The sequence below is a fragment of the Poecilia reticulata genome, chromosome 15 (assembly GCF_904066995.2).
Source record: "Poecilia reticulata chromosome 15, P_reticulata-male-v2, whole genome shotgun sequence".
Lineage (NCBI taxonomy): Eukaryota > Metazoa > Chordata > Actinopteri > Cyprinodontiformes > Poeciliidae > Poecilia > Poecilia reticulata.
In genome coordinates this window covers 8,855,634-8,874,584 of record NC_088844.1, presented here as the reverse complement: position 1 = coordinate 8,874,584, position 18,951 = coordinate 8,855,634, and the positions used below count along the sequence as shown (strand labels likewise).

The 18,951-nt window shown below is 37.3% G+C and overlaps 1 protein-coding gene across 2 annotated transcripts in view; it reads right to left on the bottom strand.

Annotated features, from left to right (window-relative positions):
* Positions 1-313: 313 nt before the first annotated feature.
* bcl2l11 (BCL2 like 11) overlaps positions 314-18,951 on the bottom strand; it is a 34,666-nt gene continuing 16,028 nt past the window's right edge. For both annotated transcript variants that reach the window (XM_008428802.3, XM_008428803.3), the window contains exon 4: positions 314-4,677. In XM_008428802.3, coding sequence (XP_008427024.1) covers positions 4,513-4,677 — 165 coding nt within the window. In that variant the 3' untranslated portion in view covers positions 314-4,512. The remainder of the gene's footprint in view (positions 4,678-18,951) is intronic.

The following is an 18,951-nucleotide window of genomic DNA, read 5'->3' as shown; positions in this document are numbered from 1 at the left end:
GCATGACTTGGTCATTTTTAATGACTTCCTGGTTAAATAAAACTATAAGATACTGCATTTTTTATATGCACGTCAACTATTTTACACTTTTTGATCGAGATTTGTCAGTTAAATAGGTTAGTCTGAGAAAATAATTATAGCTGGGGTTAAAACACACTGACAAAATGTTCACACTACAAATGTTTCTGCACAAGTGAAAACTAAAGACTGCATGTTCTTCCACGTATTGCAGCATATTGTAGTCTGCCAGGCTGATTCTTGAGATTAGACTCATAAGGAGACTTCATGCACACCATTACCAGAACAGAAAAAGGATATTTTAAAAAATCATTTTTATTTGTTAAAAAAAATCACATCATACAACATGATTAATTTCTTTTAATGTACAAAGATGTAAAAGCATTGTTTCCAGGACAGAAATTGGAAGCAATTGAATTTTTATTATAGTTTACAATATAAACAAAACGTACTGGTTGCTACACTTGTACTGGGTCATCTGGAGTCATTCTTGTTTTTTTTGTTTTGGCTCCTGTACATCTAAAGTTCAATAGAAGCAACATTTACAACATTTTCAGCGAAAGCACAGCGCACCGCAGTGTCTCCGGGTCCCACAGGTTTCCTGCGTTTAACCTGTCCAACGTTTCTAATGAAATAACAGGTCATCCTCCTGCATGACAGCAAGCAACAATTATCTATCTGCTAAAGGTTGTGGCTTTCACATGGTCCAAAAGTCAAATAAACAGAAATGGGCAACACAATTTGACACAGTCATTCCAGCAGTGCTTGATGCAAGTCATTAAAACCCTGAATGTGTCATAAACGCACGCACGCACACACACACACACACACTCATACGCGCACAAGTGTTTCTGTGCTCGAACACCTTCAGAAGACATGCGAACAATATGCTCATTACAAGGTTTCCATATCAGTTTCAGAAAGCAGTAAATCGTCTCTCGGTTTCCTCCCTGAAATGCTCCGCTCGCGCACGCCGGCTGTAACACAGTATTTCAAAATGAGGTTGTAGGTTTCACATGGCACAATATCAGAAATCAGCATGCAGTCACAGCGCTCTCAGTGTCACAGTGAAGGAGAAGCAAAGCAGCTAAACACTGGTGAAGAGGAAGGAAGACAAGCTTTGTGCATTTTAAAGGGGGGGAATAAAAAACCCAATGGCATCGCTTTAACTAATCAGAATAGTTACATGGCAAAGGAATGCGTCTCTCCAACATAAAAAAAAAGGAAATTAGTGTGATAAATGGATGTCAAAACTATATGAGACATGAAGCGTAGATTCATTTGGACTAATATTTAACAATGCTAATAGCTGTTAAGGATTACTGACCGGTCTCGGTCTCTTTTGTTTAGCGTTATGCATTCAGAAAAGTATTTCATGAAAAAAGTATGTACCACAGATTGTGATAATGGTGCTAGGGGAAATTAGCTAACACGACGATTTTAATTTGTAAGCTGCAATTTCATTATTGTTCCAAATTTGTCAGATGAAGTACTTAGTAAAGATTACAAATATTGTTGTTTGTTTTGGTCATTGCCTGCCAAGTTTTGACTGAGAAGCAGTTTTATTTAGGACATCTAGCCTCATTATATCTCAGCTGAACTGCTTCCATTTACTTTTCTGATACTGCTGTCAAAGAAAATACAATAATATGTGAAAATTGGTCCAAACTAAATTAAAATTTAAAGTGTGGCTCATTCACACTTCGGTTTGGGCTTTTTTTTTTTTCTTGATTAGAATCTCCAGATCCACGCAGCAGCAGGAACTGGTAACTATTTCTTATGGACGTGAAGCTGGTGAAGCTAGCCTGTTAGCATCACCAGTCTGTTAATTAGCAACTAGGCTTGAGCTGGTACGAGTCTCGTGGTGTGATACTTTACCACAAATACGACAAAATTCACATTATTTTACACAAATATTTTAAAAACACTGCACAATTTATAGCTTCCGCAGCATGACTGTTTGAATTTGTAGCCTGATTTGTCCTCGATGTAAAAGTGCAGTTTTTATACATTTTTCATATCTGAACTCTGAACTGGTCAGCCCTCAATTTAGAAATGTTCTTCAAGAATCTACAAACAATTTTTACAAACATAATATTTGACAAAGAATTTACTGCAGTTATAGTTCTACGGAACAGGAAAAAAGGAAGGAAATATCGGAGGAACGGACGGGAAAAAACAAAAGAGGGAACGAAGAAAATACAGACAGGACGAAAGGTATCAAAGGTAGGAAATAAACAAGGCAGGGAGGAAAATAAGAAAAGCGGGAAAGACAAAAGAACAGACAGGACGGATGGGGGAGAAAAGGAAAACAGGAAAACCTTCTACGGCGGAGAGTTTTGAAACTGTGACTTTCTAAAACTTTGCTATACGTTCAGACCAGGCCAGGCCTATTAACAGCTGTGGGCCTTTTGAAGCAGGATTCTAAAAATCAAAATGGAAAAGACTATTGTTCCACCAAAAGAACATTTTATAACAATACTCAAAACATTTACTTTTTTTTTTCTTCATAACAGTTGAACAGCTTCATTGTGCACAGCTTACAATCTAAATGTTTCTTTCATCTTCACCATTGTATTTTCTCTGTTAGTTTGGTTACTAATAGCCAATCATTCCAAAACAAAAACCCCACCCATCCCTTCACTGTTTTAGCCACGGCTGGATGCTATCCAGAAACCTCTCCGAGTGTTTAATGACCTGGCAGGCATGAGCAGACTTGGCTCAGTCTGAATCACTGTGCTAATAAACGGAAAATTGTCAACAAACCAAAACCTGCTGGTTACTTTCACCCTGGCTGCTAACGAGAAAACCAGATGATGGAATACCGTAAAATTTGATCACTTATTGCAGAGCAATGGAAAAGTTTATAGATTAATAAACAGCAAAGCAAGAAATGACACTACTGACTAGTTTTAATGACTGACTTCATTTAAATTATTACTTTGTTCATCAACATCACTCTGCTTTTAGGGCTAGTTAGGTAACAGTTATTGCTTTAACCAGTGGCTGACTGAGCAGTAGGTTTGAAACGGTGCAAAGGTTTTGTTTTAATGCTGAATACAGAATTGATTTTTTTATTGCCATTTTTGAATGGAGTAATGAATAAACGTTTGATGCTGAAACTACGTCAGAAATGCTATTTAAGGTATTTCTGACATGAAATAAATGGATAAAAGTTATTTGCAATGTTGAAAATAAAACTGAATTTTAAAAAAATGGAAAACTGGAGGATCTTTAAAAAAAAAAAAGAATTATTGCTGCACGGTGGCAAATGAGGCCCATTGCAGATGGGAAATAAAATCTGCAATGAGTAGAAAAAGAGGGTGTGAATTTCTGCCAAAAAACTCAGAAATGTTAACATCAATCTTGGAATTTTTTTTTTTTTTTTATAAACAAAAAATGTATTCATTTGAAACGTTTTAAATGTGTTAGAAAACACCTGGAATATTTGAGATTAATCAAAATTTTAATTAAAATTTTCTATGAAATCAACCAGTTTAAAAAGTGAAACATTTGCTGGGAAAAACTGACATTTTCAAATCAATCTTAGAAATGTTCTAGAAAATTTGTGACTTGTGAAACTCAGAAATTTCCAAGTTTTCTCCAAAAATTCTAATCAGTGATTCATCTCAAAATGTTTCCAGATTTCGTCTGTAGCAATTTTTTTTATTTTTTTTTACTTTGCAACGTCAGAAATTTTCTTGTTTTTTTTCTAGAAACTTTCTGAGATTTTTTGCCGTAAATTTACTTCTTTTTATTCTGTCTACAAACGCCCTAATACGCCGTCGTACTACTGCATCTCGTAATCCCATTTCCAAATAATTTGAACAACATGACAGCTCTAAGAAGTTTTACAGCCATCCGGATCAACCAGCAAAACACTTTTCATCGCGTCTAAAGTCAATGTTATGAGACGATCACAATATATTTCAACTTTCTGGATAAAAATGCAGTTTTAAAGGCTGGTATAGAACGACATATTTTGTGGAAATAAAATCTTAAAATGACCGTAGTTTGGGAACACAGATTATGACAATGTAAATGCACGTATATTTTGAATGCATGACAGGTGGAAAATAAAAGAAAATAATTTTAGACCCATAAACTTGAACAAATCTGGGTCACAGACCGTGATCGCTCAGGAAGCACATAATCTCTGTACAATAGTTAAAATAAAACAAACAAAAAAAACCTTAAATCAATCTTAATAAAGTAAACAACAAACTGTACAAGGCACGTTTGAATTTCCACAGGCATATTTTTCAGGTCAAATGACTCTGTTCAAGAAACGGAGTGCAAATCTTGCCGCTTTGGTAAAATGATGGCGACTCTGAGGCCATTAGGAAAAATCAAACATTTTAGAGTTCCTTCCTAAAAGAGAAGAGTTCATAGGGGGAAGGAACAGGCATATGACATCATATATATGAGTCAATATTTGATATATGTTCAAAACATACTCAAGAAGAATGCTACGTCTGCTGGGTTTTCCTAAGGCTAAACCTGAGAGTGGTCATGGCTGCTTGTGTTGCCTTGCATGTACATTATTCGTCCGACCAGGAGGAGCAGAAGGCAGACACAAAGCATGGCAACAGGCTCTTGCTGGATGTGCGGCATCAGGTTTAGAGGGACTATATTCCGTTGGTGTCTTCTCGCCATCCTCTACAAAAGAAAGCACAAGAAAGGACGAGTCATATTAGTGAGAGAAATTGAGTTTTCAGCTCGATAAGCGCAAATTGCAGTATAACGCTTGTCAAATTTTCATAGTCGACGTTGGTAAAATTTTAAAAATCCTTCTAAAACATGACTTTGACAGGTTACAATCCAATGCCAGTATGTTCCAGTAAAACCAGACCTACTTCCCTCTCAAATCATACAGAAGCAGAAAGGGTGCACTTAGTTTTTCACACAACTGTACTCACAGTCATGGAAATGTTTGTTTTCCCAACAACAAAAATGGTGCTTTGTGTCACAATTACATATTTCAGATGTTCAAATAAAGTTTATTAACAAAGACAACCAAAGTGAGTACAGAAAGCGGTTTTTGAGTTATGATTTAATTTATAAATGGGGGAAAAAAGCTTTTTAAAAACAAGCCAAAGTTAAATGGGAATGCCAGATTTCTTCTAAGCAACCGACTGATTTCACTGAAGATCTGAAGGAATTTTGGCCCCATCTTCTAAACAGAATCATTTTATTTCAGCCACATTTAAGGTTTTTGGAGTATAAACATCTCCAGTTGGATTTAAATCTAGACTTTTACTAGACCACTCTAAAAAAAAAATTTTTTTTTCTTTACCCCCTCGGATGTGCTCTTACTGGTGTGTTTTGGATCATTGTCCTGTTAGAAAACCTCCTTTTGCCAGTCCACAGAAAATATTTCCTGAAGTGTTGGGGGTCAACAATGTTTTTGGCAAACATGAGACAATGTATTTTTTTTGTCAGCAGTTTATTTTCTTTGAAACTCTATTTTGGTCCAGCCCTTTTATTACATTGCATATTAGACCTATATCTTGATGAAGGCAAGTGAACAACATATAAAGCTAGTGCGTTTGCCATTTTTTCTGTAAGAAACAGATGAGAAATCCTTTATTTCCATAAATAATGTTAATTATTGGCACAAAAACAAACCACAGATACATTATTAGTGCCAAAATATTAGGTCAACGTCCAAACAGCTGCTCAGATGTATAAGAGGGCCGAAGACGATCCCCAAAGCTTCAAAGATTGTCTTTTTTCTATTATTGCATGTTATTTGACTCAATTCACACACTGCCTGACCACATTATTTCAAAGGACATTCTGTTCTATCAATAAAAAAAAATCCTCAAGCTCACATTAAGACATTTGATCAGCCATGAAAAGTTCTGAGTGTACAGTCCTAAACATCAGATGTTCAAGTGAACACTTCAGGACTGACTGTGGCATAAAAAAATAAATCAAAAGGACATACGTTCTGCATGTTTACATCCACAGGAAGCAGGTAAGTATAGACGTCCAACATCCTGCCGCAGCTCTCTCTTTACCTTTGACTCTCCAGGTGCCAGCGCACGTTTTAATGCATGTGTGTGCATTAAAACACACTTTAAAACGTGTGTTTGTTTTCCAGCTTTTATAGCTCAGGTTTGTATGAAGGCTACTAATCTTTCTCAGACACGCTCTCCCTTTTCTTTCTGTACTGTATTTGTTAACAATGCTTTTAATTAAATAATGCCGCTTACCAAATAAACCCTTTGTCATGGATTAATTTTAAGATTCTATTATACTCTTGCACTCTCCACTTTTTTATGATAAACTCCCAAAATTTTATATTTCTGTACAAATTTTGATATTTTAGTGTAAATTTCTTCGACATTATCTCACCTAAAACCATCTCAATGCTGGCCCCTTTCGGTCAAACGGTGCATAAGCGGCTCTGCCCACTTTGCTTAAATTTTTATTAGTTATACTTAAAGAAATTAAGCTTAAGTTGGATATAGATTGGGAGGAAGGAGGGAAGTAACTTGACACTTGACTTGGACTTGTCCTTCAAAGACTCTAGACTTGACAAAGACTTGGCACTTTACATGGAATGGGAAAATAATTCTTCTTTCCCACCATTTCTTGCCATCACAACAAGATGAACATTGGGTGGTTATAAAAGTACAACTGAAACATATTGCTAAGAGGCACACATATTGTTCTAACTTGGCTTGCTTCCAGAGGCATGTTTGTCAGCACCACTGCAGTCTGCTTCTGTACTTTGGAAACTGAAAATGAAAGGAAACAACACTTGTCACGCTTTAATAGCATGATACATGCACACTAAGCGGGGCGAATCGTGATGTGATTCTTAAAAGTGGAAGGCATGCGCCCTGTTGGGGGCCCCATGTCTTCAACATGTTAGACGGGGTGAATCATCCAGATATGCATTTATTGTTTCTGTTAGCTTTGGCAAATGGAAATAACAAACTTCTCCCGTTGCAACCCGGAGTTTCGTATTACACAACTGGCAAATCAGTGTTTCCGTGATGAGAAGGAGTCATGCTAAAAGGTTCAGGAACACCTGGGTGAAGAACTATTGGCAGCCTCTGATGACAAGTAGTTACTGTGAATGGCAATAAATAAACAAAGACCTGGCGTGATGTGTCTGACAGCTGGAAGCTAAGAAAATACTGACAAGACATATTGAAAGATTACAGTTCATTTAGGAGAAAATCTGATGTCTATCCAGAAAATAACTTTAGAAAAGAGAAAAAAAAATAGTTTCCAAATTAGGTTGAGTTTCCAAATTGACATCAGCAGTTCTTAGGCTGCTGAGAAAAGAAAAAATATATTCTCTACTGCTTTTCTGCTGGATTGAACATTAGCTCTACGAGTGGCAAAAACAGAAATTAGAAATTTTAAACTCAATATTTATTTACGTTTCACATAAGATGGTTCTATATCAGGCAACTCTTCTCAGTAATTCACTCTTAAAACATTTGCCCAAACAATTAACTTAAACTCATGCGCTATTGTTCTTTATTTTGGGGCCGTTAGTGAACATTTTACTCACAAAGTGTTTCCCACTTGTTTTCCCTCAACCTCTGTATGGTGATTCACAGAAACTTGGCTGGATTTAGATCCGCACAGTTAAGTTTTTTTTTCTTTTTTCTTTCTATTCCTGCTTGTTGACAGCTCTGTGCTTTGGACATGGTTCATCGCTCAGCAGCAGATTCTCCACAATAACAGATCTGCCTGACTAATAAGAGAAATAAAAATTTCTTCTGGGTTTATGCACACCGGGAAGATTGTTATCAAACAGTTTTCAGAAAGAGTATGGTTCCTGTTGCTTAAAAAAAGAGGATATCCACCATGCAAAGTACAGGGTAGTTTCAATTTCACCAACTGGAAACAGATATTTCCAGTTTTGATTTATTACCACTTGTTTGGTTTAGTACAAACAAATAGCGTTAATATGTCAGTGGACTTCTCAAAGTAAGAATTGCTTTCCTTTTCAGAGCTCTCTCTTTAGGGTTAATGGACTTTGAGCCGACTCACAAAACCACTTTGAAGGAATGACAGTAAAAAGTTAAGGCTACGCTGTACCTCTAAGGTGACACTGCTTTAAATAAACTCACACTGTTTTTCTCATTCTAATACATACAACTTCATGAAAACCTTTTTTTTTGTTGCAACAAGATCATTTACAGCAATGCAAGAACTTTTTTTTTTATCAAAGCAGCTGTACCCATTTCTTTTTCTATCCCCATTTCAAAGGGGATAGAAAAAAAACTTACAACCTAACTTAGGTTGTAAGTTAGGTTGCCAACTTACAACCTAAGTTGGCATTCAGCCGATAAAATGCGGCCTGTCCGGAAGGACTTTACAATACTACCCAGTCAATGGCTGGCAGAGAATAAATTTCCAGCCGCGGGGCAAGACTTCACTCTGAAAAACAGGATCTTTTCGGATGAAAGTAAGAGAGGCATATCAAAGCCGGTGTGGTGAGCCAGAAACCACAGAAAAGCGTATTGCCAGCAGAGGAAACAGGTGAGGGGAAGACTATTTAACCCTACATTTGAAACACGGTCTGGTTCTAATTTCACTTCTCACTTGGATCCAAGTCAAACATACTGCTCACAGATGACTACATAAACCTAAATAAATAAAGTGCTCCTGATTGACAAAGAACCAGCTTTGCATTTAAACGAAGAATTATAGAGATGAGTGACAAATCAAAGAAAAATCTGTATCTTTGACTTCTATACAGAGGGAATCTTTTGCCGTTTTTAAAGTGAAGTAATTTTTTCTGATTTAGTTTAAAGAATAGAATTTATTTATTTTTCCATCAAAGTAATGCGCATGCCTAACCTAGACTGGTATTACAAACATTTCTATACCGCCTTGGGTTTTGACAAGCAAAGAGGTGGAACCACTTATTTTAACCACTTAAAATGTCCAGTTAGGGTGTGATGATCTATCAGTTTTATTTTTATTATTTGTAGAGAATATGTTCTCTGAAAGACAGTTAAGCTACACAAATACCATAATTAATTTCTGGATATCTGAATTTATTAACGTGGATACTCCACAGTGGTGATCAACTAATCTCTGGAAACTGGAGTTAAACAGTGTTGTGTGTGTGGCGCAACATTTTGATTGGTTGGCAGTCTCCATAAACCTTCCTGGGAACCTTCTTCTGGCCCTGAACCAGTTTACCACTTATAAAGACACTGCCTCCAGTGGTGGAAACATAAAAAACGGCTACTGAGCAAACAACAGCATCAGTTTTGGCACTAGACTCTGTCTTTCCAATCATTTCCATTAAATCCATTTCCACTGAATTGTGTTTGTAAAAGAAGTCCAAAGTACAACAGTGAAGTGGACTTTGTCAACACATGTTTCTGAATCATGAGACTTGGGGAAGGTAATAAGGTAAAACTGTATGCAAATGGACTCTGACAGGAACATAAAGGTGGAAGCAGTTTGTCACAATTGTTACGATTCCAAGAAAGTGAAGTACACTTTATCTCTGTACATATTTTACATACCATTACATAATTACCCGATGATGTAATAGCAATAAATAGAGAAATAAGAGACTATTGTTTTGTGATATAAATGACAAAGGAGACAATGTTAATAAATATTTTTGGTACATATCCTGGTCACTGTTCGGTATGTTTTTGATATGATTCAATGCAGCAAGTGCAGCTGTTGGGAAAATCCTCTCATCAATGGAACTTATTCTGACTTGTATCTCAAACGATGTACAAGTTTGGACTCGTTGGATGCTATAGAAGTTTGGACTTTAGCTGATTTTTCTACAGTACCAATGATGTTTACATTTGGCTTGACTGTCTCAGGTGACTAATTAGGATAAGTACACAGCACACTATGCATCTCATTGCCGTTGAAAGATGTGTTCACTAGCTATGTTTCTGTCCAATTGTGCAAATTTTGAGTGAACTTTTAAATTGTCACAACAAAGGAAAAGAAAAAAAAGAAAATGCAAATTAGAACGTTTCCATATAGAGGTTTGGAGCAAATCAACCAGGCTACACAAAGCACGATTTCATCAGATGTCTGTAAAGTCAGATTTCGAAATATTTCTGAGTTTCGTGCCTCTGGTAAGGCACGAACCCTCTCCTCTTTGGTGAAACAGCTCTTTTTCAGCCAAAAACCACTTAAAGTGTTTGTTTTTTTAAAATCCTTTTTTGAAGAATTAAGAAAGTTATTTCAAATGTTGCTCTTTCCATCAACCTTTTCTGATGTAATACTTCAAAACATGCATACAAAGATGCTGATGGAAAAATGGCTGCTGACATGTAGCTTTGGTGCAGCCCACCGTTTTCCCACTACTGCAGCTGCCTGAGAGAGAGAACTTCCAGTTATCACGGGAACTTAAAGTTAATGATAACTGGAAGTTCACTCTGCTTTGTTTTGATGTCACTTTTTAAAGTTGTGCCACAAAACATTGCATTGTGCACTTAGCTTAGATTCAGGTATAAAGCTTCAGGTGTAAAACAGTACTATATTCATTTGTTACACTGTGGCTCAGTGGGTAGAGTGAGTTTTATTGCAATCGGGACAGTGTAGATTTGATTCCAGTGTCCTTGTGTCACATGTCAATGTGCTTCCAATAAAGGGATTAAATGCTCCAACACACTGTACATATTCTGTGAGCAGCGCACAATCCTCCCACACTGTCCGTGGATGGTTGAGCATATTGATTCTTATGGCAAATTCCTTCATGTGCCACACTAGCAAGTTTGATGAGCTAAAAAAAACCCCAAGAACTACAGCAAGTCAACTGCGCCTCAATCGCAGGTGCAGTTGACTACTTCTTCTAAGAGGTAGTTAGTCATGGCCAAATTCTTTTCACACACATCTGCAGAGTAAAAGCATAGTGACAGCTTAGCAGCCAACAAGCAGTGCAAGTGGTGCTTACATAGCAGGAAGAGCACGAAAGGTCTGGAAGTAGGCTACTTCTGTTTTCACAAGCATGTGCATTGTTGCAAATCAACAGACTGTTTCACAAAACATGACATATGCTTCTAAAAATACCTAAAATTAAGATCAAAAGAACATGTTTTGTAGATGAATACTAGCAACACATTTGTTCTATCAGTTCTTCCACTACCAATTGTGGAACACAAGCAGATTTCATTTACAGCGACATCCACCGTTCAAAAGCGGGAACTGCAGCGAACGCTACGCACCTCAAGCGATAATATAAAAATCAAGGGGGCGATCTTAATTTCCAAATTCTCTTGAGATGGTATGTGAAGATAGTAAAATTGACTTTACTGCTAGGAGCAGCGAGAGTGGGTCTCTTCCTCTGAGGCCAAGTTCAGAGAATAGCTGAAGCGCTCAACGCCCCGCCACTGACGAGCAGCAAAGGTCCAAATGCCGCATACTGGCTGGTTTTGACCCAGCTTGGAAATGCTTCCCTCTGGCTGAACAAAGCTGATCTTTGTTTGATGGGTTACAGTAGGTAGGGAGAAACACAGATGAGGATTGTCCATAAAGTTCGGCTTAGCAGCTTCTTCAGTTCAATCAATAGCAATGATATCAAAGAAGCAAAGTGCAGAAATAGAAACTTTCTTGTTCTGGACTATGTACACGATTACCTGTAAATATCACCCTAAACTCAGTTTTACTGTGTAGGATTTCCCACCATAGACGAAGGATTGAAGCACATCTGGAGAAGTACTTTATTTTGATAGGACATGTGATACTTTTCCTTCCTTCAGGGTATATTTTCCTTCATATCATCGCCTTAGGAACCTTCAAAACTTTCAAGTCAACATTTAAGGAAACACCATGGGAGCAAATACCCAACTACAGACACAGACTCAGTACTGTTAATGCTCATTTGTCCCCAGCTGACCAACTAGGCCTGTTTTTGGTAGAAAAAGGAAGACTAAAGTTTAACTTGATGGGAGTTTTTTTGGCAATTTTATTTCATTTCTGCAACCATAAAGTCTGCCATCTTCATACATCAGAATTTCTGTCAGAGCACTCATTGAGTCAGCGTCTGCACACAAGTTTAAAAAAAAAAGGAGAGGGCTATGTTTGATTGCAGAGAGAAAACACGGGTTTCTGTTTATCATCAAAAGTTTCAGTTTTGCTGCAAGAAACAAAAAATATATTGCAGTTTGTAAATACCTAAAGTCGTGTTGGAAACTCTAACAATATCGTTATTACAGGCAATGAGCTTGCAGCAGTGTTAATCGCTGCAAAAATAATGACTTGTCTATCGCAAAATCCACTGTGGAAGACATAAACAAGGCTTGCGGGTTTTTCTTGGCAGAGTTTTTGGAACTCGTTCTTCACCTCACCGACCACAGCAATGACTTGACACTAAAGATGGTTGAACTGCAGAATACTGAAACCTTGTTTCAATACTGCATGAATGCTACTTTACTTTACAATGTGTCGTCCTAAATCTATTGGAACATTACATTTCTATATCTTGAACTCCTTCATTTAGTGTTATGGTAGGCAATTTCCTGGAAAACAGTTCATATGTTAATCAGTTGTTTTGTCGAGATAAAGACTAATTTTGCATTCAGTGACCTGCTTTTCTTATTTTTAAATGTGTTACTCAGTAGACTGATGTTGAATAATTACTCCAGAAATGTCTGCCTTTAAAGCTCTTGGAGTCATATTAGAAGACATGATAAAATTTTTCTTGCGATCCTTTGGAGACAAAAAGCCAACAGCATCATGCCACAATACCTAAAAGTGAAATTATCAACAAATCATCCACAATCTTAGCTCTGCTTGACCAAAACAAACAGTTACAGTTAGTCTCAACTACAATTAGCAAATGCCACTTGTTGCATCTGTGGTGGTTGGGCAGAAATTGATTTTTTTCTGGCTGCCTCCTCTATAATCAGCTGGGATGCAGAGAGCATCTAATAGTTGTTATGGAGACTTTGTGGCCCCACTCTTCGCTCCAAAGTTGTATTATTTTTAACCTTCATTACTTAAATGACATGTCTTCTTTTCTTTCCTGTGGTTCTTGCATGAATGGCACCCTGAGCGAGCCCATCCATACCCCAGCCAATCAAAACGCAGGAAATCTTTAAAATTCGGAGGTACTGTACAATGCAGTGCAATATAACCTCTGATTGTTTTTCAGTAGCAAACAGGGGGCTCCAACTCGTATGCAAAAGCAATAAAAAAAGGTGTAACTGATAAATAACTTGTTTTTTTTTAAATCATGTGCTTGTGCACCCCCTTTCTAATGCCGCCCTGGTCAACTGCCCATGTACTGTAACTGATAACATAATTATTTCAGCTAAAAAGTGTTCAAATTCTGTTATTTTTAGCTTTCTGAACACAAAAAGATTGCCCAGCAATTGAAAAATATTTATTTAATGTTACGCCTGTATCTTAGAATCAAAAGTAAAAACAGAAAATGAACTGTTAAGGTCGGAATAAAGATTAGATGCAAATTTATTAGAAACAAATCTTTTTTTTTTAATCTTGTGCTTTAATCCAAATAAAAACAGTGATGTCCGGAGAGCTGAGAATACAAATCATAAACTATGGCTAACAATAGGGCTGATGAGTTATCTTGATAAATGGTAATACATCACAGTCAGATTGAAGGGTTGGATTTTCACCACAACTAGAAACAGATGTGCTGCTCAGCTGACAAACTGCAGGCTGAGTGAGATTTCAAGCCAAAACTTGCAACAAAAACGATCTCCAGGCATATAACGTAAGAGACTACAGAAAAGCGTTAGAAACACTGGCACATAAAAACCCCAACACCTGATAATTTAAGTTTCCTATCATCCAAGAGTGGCTAATGTCCATGTTTTAATCTGTTTTATGACAGGGCGAAAAGGGTCTAATCCTCCCGAATCTTACTGTTGCTTTTATTGGCAATTAAAATGAGCTATCTCTATGTTAGAGGATGGAGTAAATAAGCATGCCTCCCTATTGGTTAAAACTTGTATATTATTTCAAGGTGTCAAAGCAAGAACAAACATATTTGTCCTGTTGTCTTTCCAGTGGCGTAACCCTAGGCTCAGCGCTCAGACATTTTCTTTTTGAAATGTACCCTGCTTGATATAAACATACTACACTACTCTTGTGACACTTTGAGAAAAACAAACAAACTACCACATTGCTGACTTCACCACTCCTACGCTTCAGATAAACTCTTGAAGCAGTGATAACTGGTTCACTATCACTGTCACATGACTAAACAAATACCACATGACCAACCTCCTCCCCTCACCCTCCAGGAACAAACAGCAACTGGATGTAAATAAACATTGTTTGGTAATATCAGCCCAGTTTTATTTATGAGACCGATACTGACTATCCACCGAAATATATGGTCAGCACTAAAAAACACTATATCTATCTTTGAACATGTTCCTCTTCATTTTTTAACACACAAAATTGAAAGAAATACATTGGCATTGGTTTGTACTGCTAGAAGGAGTAAGCACCATAACAACGAACAATAAGCAGTGTTTTCTGACTCGTAACTAAAACGATGCGAGCTAGGGTGTGACATGTTTTCCATTTTAAAGCTCTGACTTCAGAGAAAAACCAAATGAAACATAATCCTAACTTATTAAAGTCTATAGTACATAGAATGTTGACTTATTACAGTCCTGATGGGCTTGCTCGTTTGCTTTGTTTTTAATATAGATTTAGGATTTAGTGCATGATTTGGGGTGTCTTTCTGTACAAAATCTTTAATGCAATCAATTCTTCATTGCTTCACGTAATATTGCTTGCTAAATAGCTAATTATAACATTTTATTTTTGGATTTTAGTAAAGCAGGACAAATCTCCATAGCAGTAAATCCTAACTTTCACAGCTTGCCTTCTTGCTCTTCTTCTTGTGTCGCTCTTTTCACAGTGGAAACATTGAGTCAGCCAAAAAGCTCATGTGATTTTATTTGGTTACCACAACTTACTATGCTGCCTCTTAAAAATAGCTCTCAAAACAAAGCTACACTTACAAGCACACACACACACACGCACGCACGCACGCACACACACACACACACACACACACACACCACATTACGGGACTCTGGCTTTGTTATATTCCTTCTCTGCCTTCCTTCCTCTTAATTTCTTGCTGCCATAATGCAAACCTCCAAATGTTCAAAAAGTTTTTAAATGATATATTTGCTGCAAGACTTCCAAGCAAAATTTAAACACAAAACTTGCAGTCTCCCAGAGTGTCATGTGTGCGCTCCCTGGCTTGTGGCTGCCAATTATCTTTTTACATGCAACCCAGCAAAACACAGGCACTCTCAAACATGCACTGATTTAGAAATTGCATGCAAAGTCAGTGTGCCATAATATGTCTTTACAGTTTGTTTTCTTTGTGGGACCCACTGAAGAAATGTAACATTATAGTTCAGCAACAACTTTTGGCTGAACCAAAACAACATTAAAGATCCAACAACTAAGTGAAACAACAACTGTAAAACGCAAAGAACAATCATTTGATCAGATTGGTGTTATTGCCATAAATTTGTGATGTGGTGGTTATAGGGTTAGCATGTTTGTTTGTTTTTTTTCTTTGCTTTAAGGCAATTGATATCCAGGATAACGGTACTTTGGGTGGTTAGGAAGCACTATTCGTACTAAAACGGGTCTTACAGCTCTAACTGTGTTTTTAGGGCTGCTACATTTCTATATCACAGCTGGCCTAAAAACAAAAAGCAGTGCCAGTAACGTCAAAACTTCCCATTTGTGTTGTATCATCCCTTTCTGGGTCAAGATCATTATGTTGTGAAACCAGTTATCTCATTGTTTTTCCAGCACATATTTGTCTGAACTGTGTTTGGTTCCTTTTCAGAATCAGTTCTTTCAATTTCTGAAGTTTTTTTTTAGACACATTTTTAAACATCTGTTTATCCAGTTCAGCAGATAAAAATTAGTGTGTGGTTCCATATGTCAAATTAAATTTTAGAAGTCTATTATTCACACTAATAACTCTGTCCTTCCTAAGAAATTAACTAAAAACCTTTGCCTCGGTAGTAAAGGGGCAAAGGTTAAGGTTACCAACCCTTTAACAGCGTTTTACCAGCAATTTACTGAGAAGTAACTCGTATAATGAATGTAACTTAACTTTACTCAGCTGATGCAAAATTCCACCAGGTGTTTGCTAAACGCCGCTGGCTAGTCTGAAGGAGCTGAGGGGTGATGTTGCTACGGAGGCCTCTCTGTGAGGCAGAAGCTCAGAAGCTTGGAAAAGGCAGCTTCGAGGAGGAGATGCACTTTGAAGGAGGCGCTATGTACAGCCAGGGTTTTTGTCCAGTTGAAAGGTTGCCATGGAGATTGAAGGATTTCCCAAACATACATCAAAGAATCAAAGCAGCACTCCAGGTACTATGTTGGTGAGGGAATAACATTATAACAAAGATGTAAAACTCAAAAATGTCAATTTTACATAAAATTGCGCCTTTAAGGATTAGGGAGCACAGCTGCCCGAATAGCAAAAATCTGTGAATCCGTGGGACCTTCTCTAGAAACACTTATAGCCCATTTTGTAGTTTATAGGATATTCATTATTATGTGCAGTAGAAGCAGTCTTGGCAACACCACAGTAGCTACAGTGTTCCTTATTTCTGCTCTTACAGCCAATCAGTGCCATACAAAAATAATGGCGCTCTTGGATTGGCTGCTTTGCAAAGTGCACTGATGCCAGGTAGCATCGAGGTATCTCAGCTTCCAAAGCTGCATTTAATTTCTTTTTTTGAATAATTTAGATGTGCTCTACAGACAAATCTAATAGGTGACTTTGTATTGGGACTGGGGATGCACTGTAATTCAGCTGCCAAGGTGGAGGAGGGGCTGGAGAGAAGCACCTGGCAGCAGCAGGCAGGTTTGCAGGCAGCAGAGGTAAACAGAGCTTTTTGAAGCTTAAACACACTACCCAAAACATTTGGGTGTGTTTGACATATCCTGCAGTGTGAATAAAAAAAATCCAAGGATTTTACAACCTTAAATGTGTTGTGAAATACACTTGCTATACTCCAGATTCAATGACTAGCAGTGGGATACTTGCTGAATACTTTGACATTTAGGGGCATGAGACTCGCTTTGCAGAAACTGAACCAATTGAAAACTTCCAGTCAGAAAACAATTCCTGTTCTCCTGTTTCTTTATCTTCTTTTTTTTTTTTAGTACAAACCTTCCTTGAGTTACCCAAATGGTTTTATCCAACACAACAATTCCACAAGACAATCTTTAAGCTAGCCAGGCTCCAATCAGGCTCAACACCAAATCTGAGCTGAACGGCACAGGTTAATGAAAACGATAGGTAAAGTATCCTGTCTATTTTTCTTTCAACACACTCTTAAACACAGAGAATGACATAAGCAGCCAAGAAATCACACCCTACTGGTCTACAATATTTCTGAGGGTCATTTCTGCCTTCAAGACAAAGGGTTTCACCTTTTAGTGACGGATGACGGATCGTGCATTTGGAGTTAGTACGTGTGTGCCTCTGCGTGTGCATGCGTGCAAGCATGTGTTTGTGTGTGTGTATGTGCATGCGTGTGCGTGTGTGTGTTTGGTCAGGATAATTAGACCTTGTGCTCTCCTCCCTGAGAGTTCTCTAACCACAGGTTTGAGGCGTAATGAAACTACACAGTCACGGACACCAGGCTGACACACCACACAGAAATGGGCACGTACATCGTTCTGAGCACATTCACAGATGTCTCAAAACAAACACACACCAACGATCGTGCATGCGCTGTGTAAATGTTTAACCGAGACACCGACACAGAGAGATTCTGGAAGAGATGAGGACAAAGAAACGGGAGCAAATTTAAAAGTACAAAATGAAAAATACTCCCTGTATTATTTTTTTATGCTTAAAAATAAAATAAATCACTAAGATTATATTAATCATGTATTTTAGAGTTCTAGTTACCTCTCTGGCATAAAAAGGATGTGATGCAGCGCCGTGTGGCTGAATTAGTGTATTTACAGATGATGAGTCAAAATCTTCCACAGCCATATGCTGCCTTCGCTCCCCACTGGCTTCCAGGCACTGAACCTGAAATAAGCTCTTTTGTCAACAGTACTGGCACAGAAGGCTAACTCTTCACAGAAAACCTAACAATGGGAAAACGTGGAGAAGTGGTTCAAGAAACTGAACCATAAAACATCCTCCGGTGTGCTTCAATGTTTAATGTAGTTTTTCCACCTTACATATTTTGTGGAGACAATTATTATGCTTTTAGACACATTAGTTACATTTTTAAACAAGAAAATGTGAAGGCTGTTTTGATGTCTGCTGCCATTTCCTCCAAATATTGCATTTCTTTTTACCTTGTCTTTCGCCACCAAAGAAATAAACTCTATTATGATGGCGTAGCAAAACAGAAAGCTTGGATAAGCACAATCTTTACAACAATCCATCTTTGGATTTAGTAAACTTCCCATAAAAGTAATGCATGGTGAATCAAAAACAAATCAGATCACTCTCTGCACTCAAACATATAGACGTGTCACGACAACAAATTTAACTGGATGATAAATTCACCTCAGACGTTATCGCAATAAACGATAACATTGTTCTTTGAGATAACTTTCAAGCTATATGATGGTCAAGGTATAATAATGCAAGAACACATTCTCAAAGATTAATAATCTTTCAATTTAAGTGAACATTTAACACTGGAACTGGAGGACATTTTAAATAAGCAAAATTAATAACAGAAAAAAAAAACCCAATAAAATGAATTATAACGTCTCTGTAAACAAAACTGTCCTTCAAAGAAAGGGCTTGAGACCAAAACACCGGTTTGAAATCTTTTATTATTCAGTTTTTGGTAGAAAGAGAAAAACAATAAATCATGCAAATGAAAATTATTGAACTTGTTTTAATTTATCATGCTGTTAATTGATTTGTTTATTGTGACAGGCCTATGAACATATTATTGGTTTGTTGATTCTTATTTTACT